At 41.7% G+C, this 22,889-nt stretch overlaps 1 protein-coding gene across 1 annotated transcript in view; it reads right to left on the minus strand.

Annotated features, from left to right (window-relative positions):
• CFAP299 (cilia and flagella associated protein 299) overlaps positions 1–22,889 on the minus strand; it is a 193,706-nt gene that overhangs the window by 20,717 nt on the left and 150,100 nt on the right. The window contains exon 4 of the mRNA XM_061992191.1: positions 4,658–4,800. Within this exon, the coding sequence (XP_061848175.1) occupies positions 4,658–4,800 (143 nt within the window). The remainder of the gene's footprint in view (positions 1–4,657; positions 4,801–22,889) is intronic.

The following is a 22,889-nucleotide window of genomic DNA, read 5'->3' on the forward strand; positions in this document are numbered from 1 at the left end:
CCAATGGCATCACTTAACATCCAAAGAGTTTGAAGACTAGAATAACAAATTTCGGATGTTGAACGTGAGACAGCAACATGCAGAAGTAAGAACCAAATGGGTGACTAAGGCAGAAATACTACTGAAAGCAACAACAGCATAGGTACTGAAAAATCGTCAAAAATCAGGCCATGCTATCTGAGTTAGGACCAAGTCTCATACATCATAAATACCACTGTTCAAAGAAAGGACCTTGGAGTCACAGACCAACAGTGAGAAGAACACTCTCCCCCTTGACCATATGACTAGAGAAGGGCACCAGCCGTCACTGGCTTCATTGCTCATCTAGGCTCTCTAGTTTCACACCCTTTGCTACCCATTTCCCCAAAGTCCCAACTGCAACTGGCTTGGTATTACTGGGATATCGGTCAACAAATTCAGAATGCTGTTGGAACCAAAGATCCAGATGGCTTTGTAAACATTAATGACAAACAACTGAAAAAACACCATATTGGCTTTCTGTGAACCGTAAAACAATGCATTGCCCTTGTCAAACTGTTCAAAACTGTTATCTCTTTATGAGATCCAAAGAATCTCTATTGGACCCTATTGGTCACGGTAGTCCTTACAATACTGGGATGTCGAAGAGAGGTAGTTTTTTCAACCATTTGTTTTTCACACTTTTTTATTACTAGAAGCATGGTAATACCTGCAAATTAGGGGGTGGAGACTGTGTAATTCTCTTCAAGATTGGAGATTGAACATTTTGGAAACTCAGGATGTTTCTACTTTTTTCCTGAAATCAGGTTTGGACTTAACTCGTAGTCTATATTCGTAGCATCAGAGCATTAAAGAAGCTAACAAGCTTCTGATTTCCAGGCATTCAACACTACTGAGAAGCTGACCTCTTGGATCAGCTGAGGTAGCTGGAGAGTGACATGCCAAATAGGCCATGAATGGGGTCCACAGACAAACACTGAGCATGAGTTACCAATGGGTTTCCCTTTCAGAGCCAACTAAAGTAAACACAGCACCAGGGCAACTGGAGAGATGGCTAACTGTGGATCTTTCAACACAAGGATAACCTCCTGTTTCGGGCTTCCCCCACCTCCCCTATGGAAATACTACACACAAATACAGCCTGTTTTTTTTTTCTGACATCCATTCAACATCCTGCTCTCTGAAAGCTGGGAGGAGATCCCCAATAACAAGTGTCCCCAAGAACAGGCTCACACTGCCTGCTTCAGGTGACCTGCTCCTGCCTCTAGCTGCCGTAATCAATTCATTTCCAGGCAGCCAGAGAGCATGCCCTATCTGTGGAGCTGGGGAGAAATGATTTCCAGAGGCTTCAGGCTGGATTCTGGGATTACCATAATGCCTGCATGTGGGTCACTGCTGCCTCGCTGCTCCTGGGGTGCAGCTGGAGATAGTTTTGGCTCCCACCACCTGCTCTTTGAGGGAGGAGAAGTTCTCTGCACATCTTCTGGTTGGCACTGCAGGACTGCCTGTGCTGTGAAGAGTGACAACACAACTTCTCTCTCAGCTCTTGCCTGGGTAAGCAAGGTAGGAGCAGCAGCCTCTGCAAGTCACTCTCAAATCTACTGTACGGTATACAACAGGGAAAGGAGAAGTTGCCTCATGTCCCACACTTAAGAATGTATTGCTGGACATGATTTGGCCTACAGGTCTTTACAGATTAACAGATGCTATCTTAGAATATACCCAACAATAAAATGGGAGGGAATTCCAACCCCAGTTAATGAATGACTGCCAAATGCTGCACCCACTTGCAGCCCAAACAGACCTTAGCTGAACTACAAGAGGAGAGGGCAGAATCTGATGGAACGGTTCTTGTCAATAACAAAGAACAACATGCCAAGTCTGAAAGCACCCATGTGTCCTGGTACACTTCTGTCGCAGATGAGATGCATCACCACAAAGCCCTGAATCCCAGACCTCCCATGCTCAGATCGATGTGTTCCAGGGCCAAAACCAAACAAGTTTCACTGCTGATGAGACAAGTGATTTCAGACCATTAGTTTGGGTGAAAATCTAGGACCTGTGTTCTACAACAAATGGCTAAGAAACCATCCCTGTTTTAGAAAAGAATGTGTGCACTAAGAAACGACAACACTGTAACCACAAGCCAAGCGCGAGGATAAAACGCTACAGTGCACAGCATCAAAAATACAGAATCTAGCACATTACCACAGAAAATTAATGAAAAGCCAGGGCAGGAGTTCACACAAAACGGAAACAGTACAATTCTACTACAGGATGTTTGTTTCAACCTTGTTCACTAGCAGAGATACTCAAAGTAGGGCTGATCAGGCAGAAAGCTGCCCAAACTTTGTCTTTTGCTGTGCTGTTTCATTCAGAGAACTTTTTGGGTATGGTCTCATAGAGCAAACATTCTCCATTTTCTTTGAACAAATTGTATTACACTTGTTTCTCATCAGATTACATAAATTAGCTGAGAGGGAATGGATTCAATTACAGTCCAGATTCCAGACCTCTTAAGAACTGACTGCCTAATACATTCCTTTCATTTAATAAACTGGAACCAAATGAGGATTATATCATATAAATAATACTCCCTCGATAGGGCAATGCAATAAAATGGCAAAAATACTCAGAGGAATCATGTATATCAAACACAAGAGCCTCTGATATTACCCTCTGGATTTAAAGTACAGATATCACGTAAACTTAACTGTTTCGTCTTTTTATTTTGTATTGTGAACCAGAATCTGATTCAGAGGGTACTTACCACCAAGTTTAATATCTTTTGACAGTCTCAGACAGCTAAGGAAAAAATGTATTGCAGTTAAGTATGGATTTCCATAGTTAACATATAATTTGATAGTTCTGCACAAGTCACTAAGCTCTCCTGCAAAATCCAAGACATACAATCTCCCAAGTAACTAGGAGTATATATAAACAAAAGTAAGGGCTTTGCAATGCTCCAAGAAAGGCAGTTTCCCAAACTGACTTCTTTACAAAGGTAGCATCTTGAAACAACTTAAACTTATACGATGACTTTTAGGAACAATTGCTTTCGACAGAAATATCCACCTAGCCTTTCAGCCTGAGAAGCAGATACGCTGTCTGTAGTCAGACATTTTTATACCTGTCTAAATGCACAAGAACCCAGGGAAGAAAAATGTGATGAAAAGACCTAGACTCAGAACTTGACGAGGGATTCAAAGCTCCAGGCAAAATATTATGCATATGGTTAAATTATCCCCATTCAAAAACAGCATCCTTGACACATTTTGAAGAAGCTGGGTAGTAAACAGAGGCAGAGGAATAACACAGCCAAGATGAGAGATGATCATTATAGCTACATTTACCTGTAAGAAAATTCTTTTTAGATTACTGAAGAATGGCTGAAGACAGTTTTGATGATGACCTATATAATTACAACTTGTCTAACCCTAAAGCTGTATTTAACCTGGAATGCAACTACAAACACAGGATCCAGGAGATGAAGCTCAAATTTAAGTCTTCAACCAAGAAACAGAAATATGTATAAAGGACATAATATGCAAAGCAGACACAATATTATGTTCACTCTGATTCTTCATTTAGTCATAAACACCAACTGTCTGCTCATCCCTGTAAAAACATAAAATCAGGATTTTCACTACTCATCTCAGGTAGTGCAGAGACATTTCAGTATCTCTGCCTCATTAGTGACATCTGCTGTCCCGTGAACGGATAACACAAAACCTTCACCAGCCCACTCATCACCTCCAATACTCATCCCTACTGTCTTGCTCTGTAACACATACTTGAGTTTGACTGAATAGTATTTGCAGTGATTTGCATTACAGAAAACCACTCTCAGAAAACAGATAAAATGCATTAACTCCTTTGTAATGGACACATTTTTACCAGGAGACAGTAAAACTGCTCATGACACTGCAGCTAGTTGTTGAATGTCCTTACCTTCTACCACATGGGAAGGGCAAACTCCCATGATACACAACATCAGCCTACTGAAATCTTTACCATCTCTTCCCCCATGGCCAACAGTATCTGTCTGCCATATCACATACTTCTTCAGTGATAAGCACGGTCCCAGGTCTCAGTCATGCTGCAAGCTTTGCTGCACCAAGCTTCTTCAACCTTGCCTTCACTAAGAGAACTGTACAACCATCTTTCAAGCTGTCCAGGCACAGAATGTATTGTAAGGAAAGCATATTCTTCAGTGAAAAAGCTCAATGACAATGTTTGTTGTTAGTCACAGGTAACATACCATCTTATTTGCCAACAGACAACCTCTGCATGTGGCCCACTTTCAAAGCAAAGCTTTCTCCCATGGACTCTGTGGAGAACGGGCAAAGCTAGAGATGTTCTGGCAATTGCTGACTTCAGCTATGTGGCCTGTGGCATCTCCAGAACTGTGCTAATCTTACTGATTAAAGCATATTGCTATTTACGGAATCCTCAAGGCAATGAGAGATGCAGAGACTGGTGAAGATTTAATATGTTAGTTAAGTATTATGCTCTGGACTAAATGAATCTGACAGGGCTCCTTCTTAAATCGATTCTCCACAACTAATTTTGATCCACAGAGTTCACCTTTCAGTGAAGAACGCTTTCTTAAGCTATCCTTCTACTCAAAAAACATTTAAATCTTTACCTATTGCCTAAAAGTAAAAAATTAAAATACCTCAGATCAGTGTTCCGAGGGAAAAGTCTTTTCTTCCCACTGAAGTAGGCTTCAAAATCATCTGTGTTAAGCCTGTGTGTGTAGTCAATGTATGCAGATACCTCTTGGCGACGAGAATTTCGGTCACGGATGAAGATTATAGACTGGAAAACACAAAGGTGGCTGCAAATGAAAACTAGAAACATACATACATACACAGACTTCATTATAAAAACATATTTAGAGAGAATATAAACATTTTTAACTTCACCTGGGCCAGGCTTCTGTTATGTTAGCTGTTCAGACACTTAAATTATAGCATGTTACAGCATAATCTTAACAGGAGCTCAGCATCACACAACGTGACCTCAGGTATTCCCCATGTCCCTTGCTGCCACTTTAGCAGTGTTTTCCCACAGGTCCCAGGCCATATCTGCCCCAAGCACACAATCCGAAAGAGGTCTAATGGCATTGGACACCTATTTTAAACAAGAGTAGTTTTGTTTGGCCATTCTACAATGCTACTGTCTATGCACTAATTACTAGACCAAAGTAGGAAGGGTGAGAATGTAATTTGGCCTCTACAGCCAAAGCAAAACTTATTCAACTTAATATTCACAGTAGGTTTTTAGCTTTTCAGAAAGGTGACACCCTGGAAACTGGTTACCATATACTTTCTCTATTCTGTGCTACCACGAAAGAACAGAGCAGACTTCAACATTCTCTCTCTTGCAAGACAACTCCTGGACTGTTTCATTCCTAACAGCCAGTGAGTTCCAAAGGAAAAATCCGATCATTTAAATATAAGCAAACAACAGCAAAACAAAATCTGTGTCTAGAAATAAAGCTGCTACAAGCAGGGTGGCTACAAGTAGGAGAATGAATGACTCATTTAGCTACTGCACCTCCACATGTCAGAGCTGATGGGAGGGTGGCCCTGAGGCACCTGGAGGGCAGCGACATGTTCAGCAGCACTTCTGGTTGCAGACCTTGCTTTCTGCCTTTGGGATTTAACACCTCCAGGAACATCTCTGTTGCTGCAGAGATGTACAGCGCAGACAAATGTGCTGATGAGATGGTTTTCTCTACCACTGGTTGCTGGGAATTTACTCTCTCCTCTGCTGTTCCTTTATCTTTCACTTCTTTATATTCCAACTGAACAGACAACAGGCTGGTAGAAGGCTACCACAAAACAAAAAGCAAAAAGAACTGGTAGGATGAGTGTGGACTTGCAAGAACAGAAGAGTTCTTGCATCCCGGTATCCACATAAGAAAAACTAAACGCTGAGTGTAGAGGTTATTAGGTACATGAGGTTTAAGAGTATTTGCTAGCTGTACACATGTTTGTTTTTACTCAACTGAAACCAAGTCAGGTTTCTTTTTTGAACATGAGGCAGATGGAAACAATACCACATGGAACTCTTTCGAAAAACATTTTTTTATTTTAACAGCAGCAGATTTCTAGAGTGTAATGGTTCATCTGGCAAGCCTTTGTTACACTTGATACATGTTTCCTTTTCCAATTTCACATTCATTTCCATCAAAACATGTGTTATTCATTATGCAATTTTGTACCATCAGCATTGTTGATAAGAAGAGCCAGAAGAATCTCCTGCAATACATCTGACAGTCTTGAAATACATCTATCCCTATCCCCAGCCTTCCCCATTTTGAATGACTAATTTGAATGTCTGAAGGGCCAGGTAAGGGCAGATGTAAGGCAACAAGAAAAATAAGGTTGTCTTCTGCACACAGCAAGGCAAGTGGATGCTGCACTCATCCTTAGATACAGCACTAGATCTATGTCATGCATCTGAAAAAAGTATTCATCATCCTTCAGAAAAGCTAGTTTTAAATGAGTGCCTTCACTTGTGCAGTATGATCTGATCATTTTAAAAAAGACAGATGTTACAATGCACTATTTTTCAAGGCTCTTCTGCTTGTAAAATTAATCTTCTAAAAAATTCTATGTGTATTATCAGATATTAATCAACCCAGAACTCAGGCAAGCATAGAGATTACTCTCTAAATTGCTTTACGAACTAAGCGCAACCAGAACATCTAAACAAAAATATTGTATGTTAAAGGTACATTTTTCAGGCCTCCTCCTCAAAACTAAAGGCCTTTGATCCTTCTCATCTGTCAACATAATTTCTCTTCTTTCCTCATCCATGATTCATTTCTAACCACCTATAAGCATTCATTTATTAAACTTTGAATAAGCTTGAATTTTCTTAACACTATTCTAAACTCACGTTGTATCTTTTGCCCCTGAGAAGGCCTGTACAATTTTGCATTCTTTTCTCCCAAGATGATAAAGCTTGTGACTGAAAAGTAACTGAGAGAATAAAAATACCATAAAACCCACAAACATGAAAATCTTCTCCTACAAGTCTCTTCATCACTCTTCTGATCTGTCTCTGCACAACAAATTCTATTAAGCAGGAATTTTTATGTCAAAAGGTGAAAAGGCTTTAATTTAAGACAGGGTAAGTACGCTTACGTACAGCTTTTGGGCATAACAACTGAACCTATTTACAAGTGGGGTAAATTGACTTATAATGAATAGAACAGAACAGTGGTAGTTTGAAGGGACATACAACAATCATTTAGCAGCACCGACCTCCTTTTCTCTCTTTTCTGGTCAGATGCTAGAGGTAAGTAGGAGTGAGGTTTCACAAAGGATTGAGGAGTTCATGTAATTTCAATGGAGTAAAAATACCAGCAGCAATGCTGCCTTCAGCACTGACATGCAGAGCTCTGAGTTTGCTAAAAGCCATGGAAGAGTACCCAGTTGCTCCAGACACATGTTTGGCCCATAAAAGCCTACACATCCTCACAGCAAACCACCAGTGACACCAGTGACACTGATGCTTGGGAGAGCCCCACAGAGAACACGTCACTCGCTGGAGATGAACCTCGTGTTTTTCCAGTCAGGAAACAGATATGAGGATGTGTTTCTTAGCTATGTGCAACAGGGATCCAAGCCAATGGATTCAGAAAGCCTTAGCTGTATACAAGCACTGTGACTCACCTCAGAGAACTAGCAGCACGTATTTTCTTCTAAAGTTAAGGCACATCTCAAAAACATGACCACTGGACTTGGAGCAAGCTCAGATGTTACACTCCTTGGGGTACTGACATTGGAGGAAGCAGTGGGAGAGGTGTGCTCAAGGTCAGAGGTCTGAGGAGCGCTAGCAGGCGAGAGGACAGTGGCTGGAAACACTTTGAGAGCCGCCTCTTTTCAGCTAGGGTTTTACTGAATTTATATCCCACATATCCAAGTTCAAGGACATTACATGAAAAAAATCTCTAACTCTTCATAGGTGGCACAAAGGAAGGTTTAAAACCTCAGAAATGGGAAATGTAGCACTTATAGAGGATAAATATAAAACTCTCCATATATTTACATGTATTTGTTATGATACACTTATATACAGATAAATCTCTCCATAAGAGATAGGCTGAGGCAGGGGATAAAGTTCAAGATAGGAAAACTATCATTTGGAATGGAATGGGATCCTACGTTTTCCTACTTATCTTTCTCACATCCATCTCCAGGAATATGTTCTTATAGTAGACGAATCTTGGACAAAAGCAGAGCGCTTATAAGGACTTGTGCTTGGCTAGGCTAAAAATGGGGGCACTTTCTTTAATAGTCTACATATATGATCCTTGGAAAAGACTAACATCAATCTGTCATGCTCCAAACCAGATTAAAGAAACCCAACAAACCACTGTGAATAACCAATTTATCCAGACATTTATTGATCTTCTTAACTACATGGAATATTTATACAATTCTGTTGCAATGATTGTTTGCCTTTTAATCTGCAACTCAACCAGAATATTCCAGTAAATATGCGTCTCCTTGACAGTGAACATCAAAATCAAGTAAAAATTTGCACTGGCTTCACTCAGTCCAAAATCAGGTCCTATGCTACCAGCTGGAAACATTGTCAAAAGGACAGTTAGACAGGGACAAACATGGAAAGGTCAACTTCTGTGTAATTCCAGCACAAGCAGAAATCTGAAGCACTGAGGCATTAGATTTTGAGTTCATTGTTTGTATTTCTTTTTTGTTTCCTCTCCAAACACTAGATGTTCAGTTAACTTTGGGGATATTTGGGGATTTTTTTTTCTGTATCAAACATCAACTACAAGACTTGTGCAAGTTGTGCACCATGGTACATACCGCTTCCTATAAATCCCTATGTTGACAAATATTGTATTTACTGGGTGGGCCTTCTTGTTCATGGCACACATCCCATCAAACATTAAGATCTACTCCAGCCTCCTGCATGCACTTGTAACTTGAATAGTAACCCAAGAGCTCTTTCATCAGATTTATTCAAACAAATGAGACAAAAGTGTGTGATCTTGGTGTCACGCTCCAAATCCATGAAAGAAAAAAAGGAAAGGCAGAAAAGCAGTTCAGGCAGGCAGAATACAAACACAGTGTTCCTTTGGTCATCATTTGTAAATGCTGCAGATTCATACAGATATTAATGCCATTATAATACACTGGAGGAAGTATAAAAGGATTTTAGAAGAGCACAAATTCTTCCTGCTTATAGTTTGTCTATACATCACTAGTGTTAGGCTGGACAAGAGTCTGGCCCATTACCGGACTGCATTGTCTACCGGGTTTTCCCAGGTTTTGAAGCACGTTTTTCAAACTGTGCTTCAAAAGCTACTAAATCTGCTCCTTAAAAGGCCTTCTACCTTGATCTTTAAAAGAAACAAACTATTCTGTGCACAATTACCACATGATATCTGAGAAAGCATTGTCTACATGGGGATGGAATTCCATTTGTGAACTTTTAAGTTGTAAGGAAAAAACCCCTCAACACACCACTGCCAACGATTCACTCCAATATATGCCACTTCATGCAGTGAAACACATTTCCTAAAATTCCCAATAAGACCTTACCACAGACACCTAAATGCCAGGACTTGCCCATCATTTGGAATATATTTGTTATTGTTGTGAGACAGGATGAGCATTTATCAGCGAGTGAGGACCTGCTTGGTCTGACACTGGTGAGCACTAATCAGACTTGCATTTTTCCCCACTTTATTAACAACACCAGAAAGAATCACATTCCTCATATAAGGAATGCTGCTTAAGAGAGAAAAGCTATTTATATATATTGATATATCAGTATCAATATATATATGGATATTTTCCCAAGAAAGACCTCAAATTTATGATAATTCCCACATACTAGAAAGCTATCTTCATTTTTTCATAAGGTGATGCTACAAATGAGCTTTCTAGAGCTCAGACCATTTTTCTATGCTAGCAAAGCATACAGCAAGGGCAAACATTGTAAGACCAACTGATATCCTTGAGAGTGGGAAAAAGAACAGGGCTTTTTTTTTTTATGTATTAAAAGGTATGTGTGTCAATTATCCAACAAAAACTTTCAGCTCTCCCAAAACCCTTATTTTTCCTCTATTTTTTCAGAGCGTTCCTACTCTGAAAGAAGCATTTTAATATGGGCTTCTCTTTCAACACCTCCTCAGCACAATTTGTAGGCAACCAAGAGCTTTGTTGGATGGTGACTTACGAGATGGGAAATGACCTGGAGCACAGTATGATTCAGTGTTCTTAGAACAGTGTTCTTAGAACTTGAATACGCAGACATATTCAAGTGCAGTGTAGGTGAGGAGAGAGAATATATGGGAATACAAAGAGACCAACCTTGCTGTCTGGTGAAGTGGTCTTGTAATTTAAGTTCTTGAATAGCATGCCAAACTGAAGGTAAATGACAGGAAAGTAAAGACAGATAATATTTAGGAGTCAATTACTAATTCACTGAGGAAGCGCTTTTCATGTGGACAGTATCACAGGTGGGGACCCAGGAGAACAAGCACAATTAGGCTCAAAGGGACAGGTGTAAAATACATTACCAGTTGAAATATATTTTTCATGAGTAGCAATTTATTTTTGTTGCACAGTTTGGCCTTATTTGCCACCTGCAGATCATGTTACATCTAATAGAAATACCAGTGGGCAACAGTAGTCAGAGAAAGGACCCCACCTCTGTATCTTAAAACCAGATGTTATTACCATTTATGCTTTACAAGTAGGAATAAATTGCTTACCTGTTATTTTGACTAGCTGAGAGTGAAAACAGCATAAACCATAGCCTTACAGGTTGGGATTTACCTTCTGCACAATTTGATTCTGGGTGAAGGGAGCAGGGTACAGCAAAAATATGTTGTCCTTTCAGCAGAGAGATTGAACCACCACTAAAGCAGGCCCAGAATGCACTCTGCCCACATATTCCCATATTTTCATCTGGAAACATAATTCACTTACTTATGTTAACTTTAAAACATTTCTAAAACTTGTAATATGTCTGAAATTACTTCAGTTTCCTTCCCTGTGCTCAAAAATGTCAAACAGGCTTTTGGAAAACACACATCTTCTACCTGCTTACTGCAGTACAAAAGAAGAAAAAACCAAGGACTCGGAGGGTTAGCACAGGACCCCAGCAGCCTTTAGTCTGCTTTCTTCTCGTCTATCCAAAATAAGCAGAATGTGATCTAAACGGAAATGCAAATTTAAAAATTAAAAGAAAAAAAAAAAAGAAGAGGAAAAGAAGATCCCTATCTAAAGTTTCTTAAAGCTCTGACCATAGGACTTAGGTAGCATCTCTGTATTATCATAAGAATTAGATAGCATTTCTGTATGCCTTCCCTGTTTGGCACCTAAATCACTGATTCCAGCCCCAGAGAGCACTGCTTGGTGCTAACCTGGGACACCAGAGCATGCAGAACTACTCTTGGTAATTTTACTTAGTAGAAACAGACAAAAGCTGTGCTGTACTATAAAGCAATACGTGCTGTACCTTGTACCAAATGCTAAAACTCGTCTGTGGTTTAGAGAGTCATAGTTCATGTGGGTATTGCAGGAATAACACTGAGATCTGACCACACAGCTGCTGAAATTAGTACTCAAGACCCAGCACTTCAGTTGCCAGATAAGGAGTAGCTTTCACCAGGATAAGCAGAGGACTGCTGTGATGAAGGACTTCAAGCTTTTGGTAGCGACCACCTGTATTAGATGCATTTATATGCCAAGCAAAGGCTATCAGATGCAGCATTTGGGAGACATTTCTGAGGCAGAGGCATCTCAAAAATATCCTAAATCAGGGCTGCTCTCACCTGCCAGGCACTCAAGTCTGCACTCAACGCTTGCTCTGCAGTGCACTGGCTGTACCGGTTTTTGTTTAGTTTCTCTTCCTACCAAAGACCTTTGTGGTATGAGGATGTAAGAAAAGCAGCTCATTTGCTACAATAATTGAAATAAGCAACGGAGATATGGAACGTGTGTTTATCTGTCACTGGGGCCAAATCCCTTGAGAAGTCAACTGTGAGTACCCACTCTTTTCATCCACGCAGAAGGGCACTTTCATACACTGTTGCCTAAGAGCAGTCCTTGACTATTTGGAGTGCAGAGCCTTTCCACAAAGAGGTAGGTACCCATCCTGCTTCACCGACCTTCAGCCTCTGGCCGGCGTGGCAACACTGCAGAATGCGCAGAGAAGCGCAGCCCAGGTGCTGTGCTGCTGGCCCTTGGGGCTGCCATGCAGCACCACTCTGACGACGTGCTGCCTGAGGCCTGACTCACAGGTTCATGACAGCATTTGCCTTGTTTAACAGTTCCCCGTGTTCTCCTGGTGTGGCTCTGGGTGTATTTCAGAAACAGGCACTGAAACGCATGCACACACGATAATATAACTAAGCTCTTTTGAACCTGGGAAGGAGCATTTGTGGGGAAGAATGGCTGGCCAAGAAGCAGATGTGCCAGCTTTCAACTCTTCAGGGAAAAAGAAAAAAAAATCAAATCTGGTTACCCTTCAGAAGAAGAAATGTTTGCTATGTATGTGAAACATGTGCTTCCCAGGCCCTTAACTGCAGAGTGTTCAGCAGCTGCTCCAACTGGAAGAAGCTCTGTGGACTGTGAATTTGCTTATCTATGTAAACAGGGTGTTGCCTCAGTTTGAAAACAGTCTTCTGGCTGAGAATAGCCTGCTGAGAGTGTGAGCTTAAATTAATTCTGTTAGCATTAAAATAAAGGAGCTTATTAAAACCAGAAATGCATACAGAAACTAAAACTTGCTCAGATAGACATAAAAAGTCAGCAGTGAGAAGGTAGCCACAGTCTTTCAATTCAGCTAACATGGAACAAGGCAGAGTTTCCTTGAGAGCATTCACTCTCTTGGTCGCTCAGGGATGGTTACTGCAGGTAATGCTCTGAGTAGACTGAAGCGACGTAAGGAGGAAAGAAGTGTAAGTGTAAAGGCAGTTGTCTGTATGTAACAAAAGGTGGGAAGGCAAAGTAAAGTAAATCAAGAAAGAAAAGGGGAAAAAACCCCAACAAGAACAACCCCCCCCACCCCAAAAACCAAAAGAAAAACCCACACCAAAATGAGAAGCCAGTGCAGGACCTCCCACCCCACCTGAAGTGTAGGATTGGAGGGAGGGAGGGTTGTTTTTTAATTAATACCTATACCAAGAAAGAGAACTGCAGATGCATCCCACCACTTATATGGGAAGCAAGCTTCTTTAAAGTAAGTCTTTAAAAAACTTCAGAAATACAAAGCCAAAACCAAATCAAACTTACTACATGAGGAGAGAAAGCTGAGGGCTGAACACCCAAGAGCACTCCAAAGAGCTACTACTTCAGCCTGTTTATACCCTCAAACGAACAAAGTCTTTCTGAACCACGTTCTTAATACAGAGCCAGTGAGACTCTACAATGCCTATGCCTTGCTGTAGGACATCGCATGTCACCATATCATGACTCCCACAGCTCCACAGCAGACAAAATGAAAAATGGGTTTTGTAGCTCCTCAGGATGACACTTGATGCCTGCTATAGAGACCAAGTTCTTGTGTGCTTCCTCCAAATCTCTCTGCCAAGCCTCAGTACATAATTTTTCCACGGTGTCCAGTTGAGAGGCAGGATGAAGGATTTAGGGGATGGGGGGCCATTGCAGCTCCCTGTTTTGGGGGGACTGCAGAAAAAGCACAGGCTGAGTAGCCACTGCAATGCTACAGGCATGGAAGGCCTTGCACAAAAAGAAAAAGTCTAGAAAAACAGATTTTCAGCGACAGGGAAAACTTGCCCCCAAAAGATCCTTTGTCAGTGAAAACCTTCCATGACATTTAATTCTTTAAAAATCACATCCTTGAAACTGATTTGGGTAAAACAAACTGTGTTGTAGGCAAGTCCCTAGCAAAATCGACCTAAATTCCTGGATCGTTTCACCATTTTCTCAGTATTTGCACCACTGCCGAGCTCTGTTTGAACTCTGCTTGCATTTAACTTTCACCAGTTCTTGTTTGCCTCAGCTAAATGCCTTCCTTTTTTTTTCCTGTCATTTCAGTGCCAAGATTTGTTTCGCACTGAAATAAACCAGAAGGAAAAAAAGCACCACTAGCTTCTCCTCTCATTTCACTTCAAATACATCAGCTTGGAGTATGTTTGATAGACACATAGTTTACTGTCAGTAGCAAGTCCGTGGTTCTTGCATGTCAACAAATATATGTACACACATATATTCCAAATCATCGTTACAGTTGATGCTCTATCGTAATACTAACTTTGACATGAAACCTCAAGCATCTCCAAAAGAAAGAAGTAGTCTCAACTCAAGAATCACTGGAAGGAAACTTGACTGACTCCCATCTTCCAAGTCTTCTTGGAGACAGGCGAGAAAAAGCATCCTTATTCCTGGTACCTGAAAGACATTCAAGGCAGAACTCCTCCTGAGCACACCAGCCTGGACTACTCTGACTCCCCTTGTGCCGCAGGGGTCCAAGGGGCAGGAGAAGATGCTGTTATTACCACACAAGGATGTGCAGGAGCCTGGCAAAAGCCACAGCCAAGAGCTAGAGAGGCAGAGCTAACCCCATACAAGTAGGAAGTTTGGCAAGGGTCCCTGGCCTACTTGGTTTTGACATCAATGCTGACTTCTGTAGCTTCTAAGTGAAGAGTAATAGCCAAGTCTGGTTGAATGAGGCAGCAAAGGATACCATGGCCATGCAACACGTTCACTTACAGCAGAGAGATTATCTTGTTCTGTATCCTGTCCATATAAAAACCCAGAGAACTGTATGCTAACAATGAGTGTGTCCTAGCAAGTCTTTCCAAGCATCAGTTCTACACTCCATCCACAAGGACACAAGAAGCCAAACACCTCTTGTTAAAGGGGATTTGCTGTCTGATGGTAAAGGCAGTGGTCTGATCCTGGGAAAGCTCTGTCCTTGGGCCACAAAAAGCAGAAAACTAGCAGACCAGAAAAACAGCAGTCTATTAATATCTGTTTCTGTCTGTGCAGGGACCAACAATAGATAACTGAGAAAATACAGAATAACAGGGTAGGTCTGCAGTGCTTCTTCCCCAGCATAGTATCCTGACCTCCATCTACCTGCAGCTTAAGCATTCCTAAACCAGAGGGTTTAAAACTAGGCCATTCATTTTTCTTATTAACTCTTTGCTGTGTTGTGGGTCACACTGCAGAAGCTCTGGCAACAGTAGCTGAACAAATGGTTCTGTTTGCAAAATTAATCATGGGTTTGCTGCTCACCTGTGGTACTGCAGGAAATTAATATGTAGGAAGAAATGTAGAAATTCAGGTCACTTTCCTATCTGATTCACTGAAAACACATATTCCTTATTATCCTGCTAAAATGTATAAAAGGTGTGTAATTATTAGAAGGGTACATCATTAGATAAACTAGCAAAAGATTTTAGCCTGGAAAGCACGTGAGAAGAAACGTAGTCTTTTTTCTTCCAAGTATCTCAGCTTTCAGAAGTCCATAAAAATTGCTTAAGGGTTTTAAAGCGGGTGTGTTTGTTTCAGCTCACTCTCCTCTACCTGCTCCATCAGAAGGATATCAAAGTATTTTCCCTGGCAAGCACCTAATTTATGAATAAGTAAGTAGCCTGCCCCAGAGACAACAGCAGGGCTGCACAGAGGGCTCCTGTATTCACAGCTTCGTCATCCTCGTTCTTCCTCTGACGCAAAGAAAAAAGAATTATTATATTATGGCTTAGTTTAGTGATGGGCTTGGCAGCGTGAAGTTAGTGGTTGGACTTGATGATCTTAAAGGTCTTTTCCAACAGTACTGATTCTGTGATTTCTGTGATTTCTCTTAATTGGCCCGGAAATCTTTTGAGGCCCCAACCTGTCCTGCTTGACTTTCTCCTTGCTCGCTTGCGCCTGGGCGGACACCCAGCCGGAGAAGCCTCCTGCGGGACGAACAATCCCCCAGTGTTCAGCGTGCTGCAGGTGTCTTGGAGTGTCAGCTGCCTGCTATTTATTATTGGTTTGCTGTGTACAGGGAGGCAGGCCAGGCCATCACTAACAACTCTGTGCAAATGGGTCAGGGAAAGGAAAATAAAGCCTGTGCAGCGGGAACCTTGAGGAGCTGGGATTTTGCTGGCAAGGCCTGGACTCATTCCTCCTTAGGTGCTACTTAAAAAATGCTACTTGTTTGACTTGGACGTGACTTCACATAGCTGGTGCTGTGTGGGACATGCGTTGCAGGGAAACCAGCTGGAGGCAGGTGTGCTGCTTTTTTTATTTCAAGTCTTACCAGAGGAACATTTCCTCTGCCCAGTTCTGAGGAGTTTTCCATTTAGAAGTCTGTTTATATAATTTGTTTTCCAGTGGAGAAAAATGACTGTAAAAACAGCAAAGGATTCATTTGCATGTCTTTGTTTTGTTTTCATTTTACTTTCACAGACAAGAATGGGGCGGGGAGTGAAGAGAAAAGCCCACTTACAATTGCATGACAAAATATAAGAAAATAATTTTCCAAATTCCAAATGTTTTCCTATTTCCCACTCATCTAAGAGTACAACACAATCTGTTCCACCCCTTCAGTGCTGATAATAGTTGCAGAACCTCTTGCAGTTACATTTTTCCTTAGGGGGATTATAAAACGGGACTCACATCTAACTTTGGGATTAGACAAATAGCTCAACTGCAGCAAACCAGATGTGTCCAAAGCCGCTGTTTAAGACACGTCCGAGGGAGCATGCTGGCAGTGTGAACAGAACACAACCATGCTGCTCTCAGGCCTCAGAACTGCAGCTGAGGGAAGGTCACACAGACAGGCTGTCAGAAACAGCCTGGGAAATGAAATGAGGAAAACAGATCTCACTGCTTGCACTGCTGTACAAGCAGAGGCACCCCGGCGCGAGTGCCGCGTGGGGCCCTGGCTGGGTGTGCATGGCCCAACAGAGTGACCTGAGTGTCCTTGCCCAGATCAGGGCTTTGTCTCACAAGCCGTGGAGTCTGTCTTGGCCAGCAAATCTACACAACTCAGCATTATTTTGTTCTCAACAGACGTAACCTGTGCTCACCCCAGGATGTCCCACTGCCTTGGCAAACACAATGTTTTGACAACCCACAGCTCCAGTCACTGAGTCAAACCACAGGGCCAGGGCTATGCTGGACTCGTTTGCTCTTCAGCAACAACCCCCTCAGAGTGTTATATGCTAAGAGACTGTTATCTAGATGAGTTCTCCCCTAAGGAAATACATATACAGAATTCACCGTGATAGCTGAATGTCCTTGTTTTGTGCCAGACTACCTAGCTACATGGGAATCAACTAACACCTTAAAAAAGCAGAAAGTTGCATAGAATTTAACAGCCTTCCTCTTGAACAGCAAGGAATGAAATGAATACATCACCCCCTGTGCTCTGTGGTCATCTTTACTTCCATAATAACAACTTCAAGGCAGTGATCCTGCTGACACAAGCAAGTGTTTGCTTTTCTGAATCCTCCCCTTACTACTCCTTGGCCTTTTGGGCAGCTGAAAAACTAGCTGTGCTTGGCAGGTGCAGAGAGGCCAACCAGTGCTAACATCCACAGTCACTCTCTTTGCCAAAAGGAGCAGAATGAGTTCTTTCCTGAATTTATTCATGTCAAGGTACAAATGGGCACAGTTTACTAAAACTTACAGAATGTCATTTCTCTTGATGCCAGTTCTGATACAAAACCAAAGAGGGCAAAAATTCCTGCCAGATAGAATAAGCATTCAGTGATAGCTGGAGATTTTTACAGTATGGTTAAAAAGCAGCTTTACTGAGGTCAATCAAAACAAAAATAAGATCCTCAGCCCTACAGAGCTTTACAAAACTTAAAAAGCAGCTCTAATATCCACCAAAGTCCTCAAGTCTCCACAAAGGGGGAAAAAAAAGCCCCAAAAGAACTAATAGGACACAGACAGGAAAGGAAGTAAAATCAAATCAAAGCAAAAGTATCTTACTTTTAATAAATGAAAGTTTAGTCGCTTTTGAACGTACAAAAGCATCCTCATTTTTTCCTGTCACCAGGCACAGAAGTCAGTCAGGCTCACAATTCTGAAAGCCTAATTAAAAATAGAGGTGCATGTACATTTACCTAACTCTGCAAGATCTGTTTGAGGTGTAAGGCTTCTTCAAGGCACTCCTCTGATTTCACTGAGTTTTCCCCAACTCAAGGGCAAGTCAAGTCCAACCCATGCTCCTGGCTCCTGAGCCCTGTCATGCATGCCGACTAGCAGCACCTCCCTCCCAACCCCACTGCTTCTCTGAGAGGAGAGAAGGATTTGCAATCCTAACAGATTTAACCCCTTTTTTAATCTCTTTTCTTTTCTTTTCTTTTCTTTTCTTTTCTTTTCTTTTCTTTTCTTTTCTTTCTTTTTTTTTTTTTTTTTTTTGTAAGGAGTGACCTTTTAAAACAACCCACCTGTCTAAAGCACACTCTTTCCTGGTATTTGTCAAGGATATTTGAACAGATTTGACTGTAATGAATGTCATGCCTCCAACCGTTGAACTGAACTAGTCATTCCCAGACTTCCTTTTTTTTCTAAAATGCTGTTTACTGAAACATTCATAAAATCTGCCTGGCAGCCTCAGGGCTTGAACTTCAGCTGTATACCCTGTGTGTACTTAACACTGGCACTGCTGGAAGAGACTGGGGAGAATTTTTCACTTTTGCATAAGTTCAGTTACAGAACTTTGCCCACTTTGAAGGGAGGTGAGGTGGACAGGCCAGGGTTCATGAGCCCATGGTTCTGCATAGATGTGGAGCAGAGGTAAGCTAATCATGGAATCATAGGCTATGAAAAGGTCCCAGAAGTTGGCAAACTCTTCACGGTAGAAAACTTTTACTAACACCTATTGGTAAGTTACAGAAGTTGTTCACAGAGTTTTATTAATAAATACCACATTGAACACCCAGAGAAATGGTATCCTGAGCATCTGGCATTTTTCCTTGGGTAGAGCACCCTGATTCACCTCTGCTCTCAGCAATTGCTGATACATTCTGAGAAAAGCACCTTGAAGCAAAGCTGGCTTCCAAGGAAGTTAATTTCTCTCTTAGCTTTCCTGCTAAGATTACTTTTAGTTAGCCTATATTTAAAAAACATGCTTCAATTACTTTCAGTTCCACTGAAATTCACCTGTTTCTGACACAGGAGGAAAGAAACCAACCCACAGTCCAAACAGGTACTGGGAAATGGTCAAAAGGAAGACTTCCTAGCAGAGGGCACAATCACAGTGTTAATAGTCAACAAAAAGAAAAGGCAGAATTGATATTGAAAAAAGCAACTGAAACTAACCAAATAGCCCAAAAGCACAAGTAGAAAACAAAAAACTTGGGAAAAATCTGAACACAACCTAATTACTGACTTTGGAAGATGACAGTCTGACTGCTTAATTGAATCTGCTCAAGCTGAACTCTGTGGATGCCTTCTCCAACATAGGTGGGACAGTAGATGGCATGAACTATTTGGGAACTGGTATTAAAACTGCACCAGTCCATAAAATTCTGTGAGTGCACTTAGCACTTAGGTTAAGTCTTCATTTTGAGATTGATCTGTTCCTTGTCCACTCACCTGTGGTATCTGTAAATACCATATACCATGGAAACAACATCACAAGCAAAACCTCATATCCCCCTCTTCCCTGGGTTTGCTACTTCTCAAACTCACCTGAAAGATTTCTCCCTGCTTCAGAAATTAGGACAAACCAAGAAACTCACAGCTTTTCTAGTCGAGTGCAGAAATGGCACATCAGGAATTCCATTTTTACCTCGTGTTTTACATCTGTGGGGTTTTTTTTGGACAGAGGTCTTAATTACTCTAGGAACCACTCATATGGTGAAAGCAAACAAGGCTTTCTCAACAAGCTTTTTCTGACTAGTTTAGGGCAATTACTCATAGTTTAAACTCATACTTTACTCCAGCCAGTGTGATGCCAGCGTGGCCAATCCATGTGCCCAGTTAAAAACATGAGCTGAGATGTGTCACAGCCACACAAAGCAGACACTGGGATGCATATATGATCAAGTCGCAGCAGAGATGCCTTCACCTTGAAAATATGCTGCTGAAAGCCAGGTTAACTTAGGGCAGGAGTGAAACAGGTGCCATTTGCAATAGCAATGGTTAATTTTAAAAAATGTCTCTGTGGCAAAAAATCTGAAGGGGCATAGCCTCATCTATCTGGGCTTCTGAGGCCAGAGAAAGCTCTCATTTGAGCAGCTCTTCCCTGTAGCAAATGTCTTCTTGTTTCTCAGTGCATTTATTTTACCAAACTCCCACTCCAGCCCAGGCTGGTACAAACACCACATCCCTCCTGCCATGCTGAGAAGGACTGGCAAGTACATCTGCCAGCAAAATCACAAGAGAAGAGATCCCTTTCCATATAATTACAGGGTGGTGCCACTGTGCAGATGTCTTCATGCAAAGCTTCAGCAGCCTAAAATTAACCAGAAGAATCCTGCAGCAAATATGGTTGAAGAGGGAAAAAAAAAAGAGAAGAAAAGTTTACCCTAAAATTGACAGAACTGCCTATAAATAGCTAGAAGGCCTTGTCAAGCACATCTTTGCTGTAATTTCTCCTAAAATATCATGTCAGTGGGATTTAGTGCCACATGTATATTTTCTGTTGGAAAACAGCCTCACTAATACATCGTAAAGATGTCTCTCTGCTCTCTGCCTAGCATCTGGAAAATATGCATGTGGATTTATAAGGCTTATGTGAAGCATAAGTCAGTGGTTAATCCATTTGATTGTAAATCATGTGACTATGTACTGTGACCACATTAAAACTCTGCCATCAATAAAAAAAAAGGAAAACTACAGCTAACCTATAATTTTGGTTGACTGAATCAAACCTATTCAATGGACTCACACACATTTGGTCCCAAATCTGTCATACAAAGGAGATGCTTGACAGTCACATCGTTAATGACTTACATGTGCAGCTCATGGGTCTGACAGGCTGGAGCCTTATCTCTCCACAATAATTATTTACTTGACAAAAAGAAAATAGAGAAACCTGAACACTGGAGCTATGAAGAGTACTAAAGTGGGAGAGGTGACTTTTATCACAGTTGCAGCCTTACGCTAAAGATGGAGCACTGGCAATAAGGGTAAAGCTTAAACATTTTTGGCAAGGCTTCTTGTGACTTCACACTCTGAAGGAGGGCCAGCATTACATTGAAGGCAAACTTCAAGCAAGCACTTGGTCTCATCACTTCTACTGTGTGGCAATACCCTCATGTCTGTCAAATCTGAAGACTTCAAGAGGCCATCTGCTTAGCATTTTTCCTAGCATCATAAGCATCTATTCAGTGGTGCAAGTTCATCCTTTAAACATAGGCCTTCCAGGCCTCATGTGCAATGACTGCAGCTCCTTGACAACCCGCAGAAGAAGAGTGCTCCTGGAATTATTTCCCACACCCAAGTTAGTAAGCCTCACAGACATAACCCATAGCTGGCATGCTGTAGCCTATGTGATACTGTATCAGCTCTTCTAGAGACCACAGATCACCCGGGATTTGTGCAGGGCTCAGGAGATACAAGTCCAGCCCTTCCATCTAAAGGCCCCTGCTGGACTTGCACTTTGTGACAGACCAGCTCCTTCCCAAGCCCTGTTGGCCGACCCTTCCTGCCACCGGGCGTGGAAAAGCTGGGGAAATCAACGCAGAAGCAAAACTGCCGACAGCAGAATTGCACCTTGCTGCCCTTAGAAGGGAAAATTAGTTTTTCCTTGGAAACGTGTGCCCCACAACTCATCCCTGGCTTCACGCTGAGGCTCAGCTGAGACTGTGTGACCAGCAACACTAAACTGTCCTCTCACTTGTCCCTGCTGAGTAGCCTGAAGCATGCTAGAAACAAAATCCGTCATATCTATCTCACAGTGTTGTTTGAGATGTCTTCCACAAATATTTCCTGCCCCCATTCAAATTTCAGCACTTCTCCAGAACATGTACTCCTAGGCAAGCTACAATCAAAAACTGCAGCGTGTGTTGTGCTGCCAACTGGTTTCACTGCAGAAGTGGAAAATTAATTCTTCTCTGGAAGGGGAGTGAGGAAGGCAGTGGGAAGTCCTCTCTGGACGACTTGGTTCTGAGGGTTTCCCCTTCACATCTCAGTGATTTTCTCAGAGGTCCTTCCAAAGACGGCAGTACTCCAACATCAAAGCTGGAGGAAACCGCACTGCTGTGCTTCTGTTTGGCTCCTTTATCAGAGCAGTAGAGTGCTGCAGAATACTTAAAGCCTCATGTTAATTAAACATCAGTGTCATTAGGACAGAAATCATTACCTAAGACACTACTTATGGAAGCGTTGCTGTTTGTCTGCAGAAAAGACTTGTGATTGCAGAGAGAAGAAAGGAAGGAAGGAGAAGCGATAGACATTATCACTTTAAATACATGGGAACACATCTTAAATTGATTAAGTCACCCCACCAAGTGTCTAGCCTCTATTAGCTGTAAAGAGACAGGCTTCTTAGGGGGAAACAGACTTTCAAACATACAAACAGACCCATACCACTCCTCTCATAAATTATATCACGGTCTTCCTTTATAGTCACTTTTATAATTCATTCAAATATATCCTGATTTTTCAGACTCAGTTAATAGCTACTGTACACTGTCTTGGAGCAAAACAAGTACAGGCCCCTGTATGTATGTGTGCAGTAGTAGAAGTGCTGCCCTCCGGTGATTTCTTCCAAACTAATTAATAGACCTGGCCCCCTCCTTCCATGCCTTTGTCCCATGTGAAAATCCCTTGCTCTTGCCTTGCTGCTTTGTTGTGCTGTGGCTCCCCATCACTCTTGGTGGGGTTATTTTTTGCATTTCCTAGCTATCCACTTCATCTAGAGTACAGGAGATTGGATTCTGGCCCAATAGTGATATTTGCATAGCATTGCACCATTTTCTGACTAGTTAA

This window comes from Colius striatus, chromosome 3 (assembly GCF_028858725.1).
Source record: "Colius striatus isolate bColStr4 chromosome 3, bColStr4.1.hap1, whole genome shotgun sequence".
In the NCBI taxonomy this organism is placed as follows: domain Eukaryota; kingdom Metazoa; phylum Chordata; class Aves; order Coliiformes; family Coliidae; genus Colius; species Colius striatus.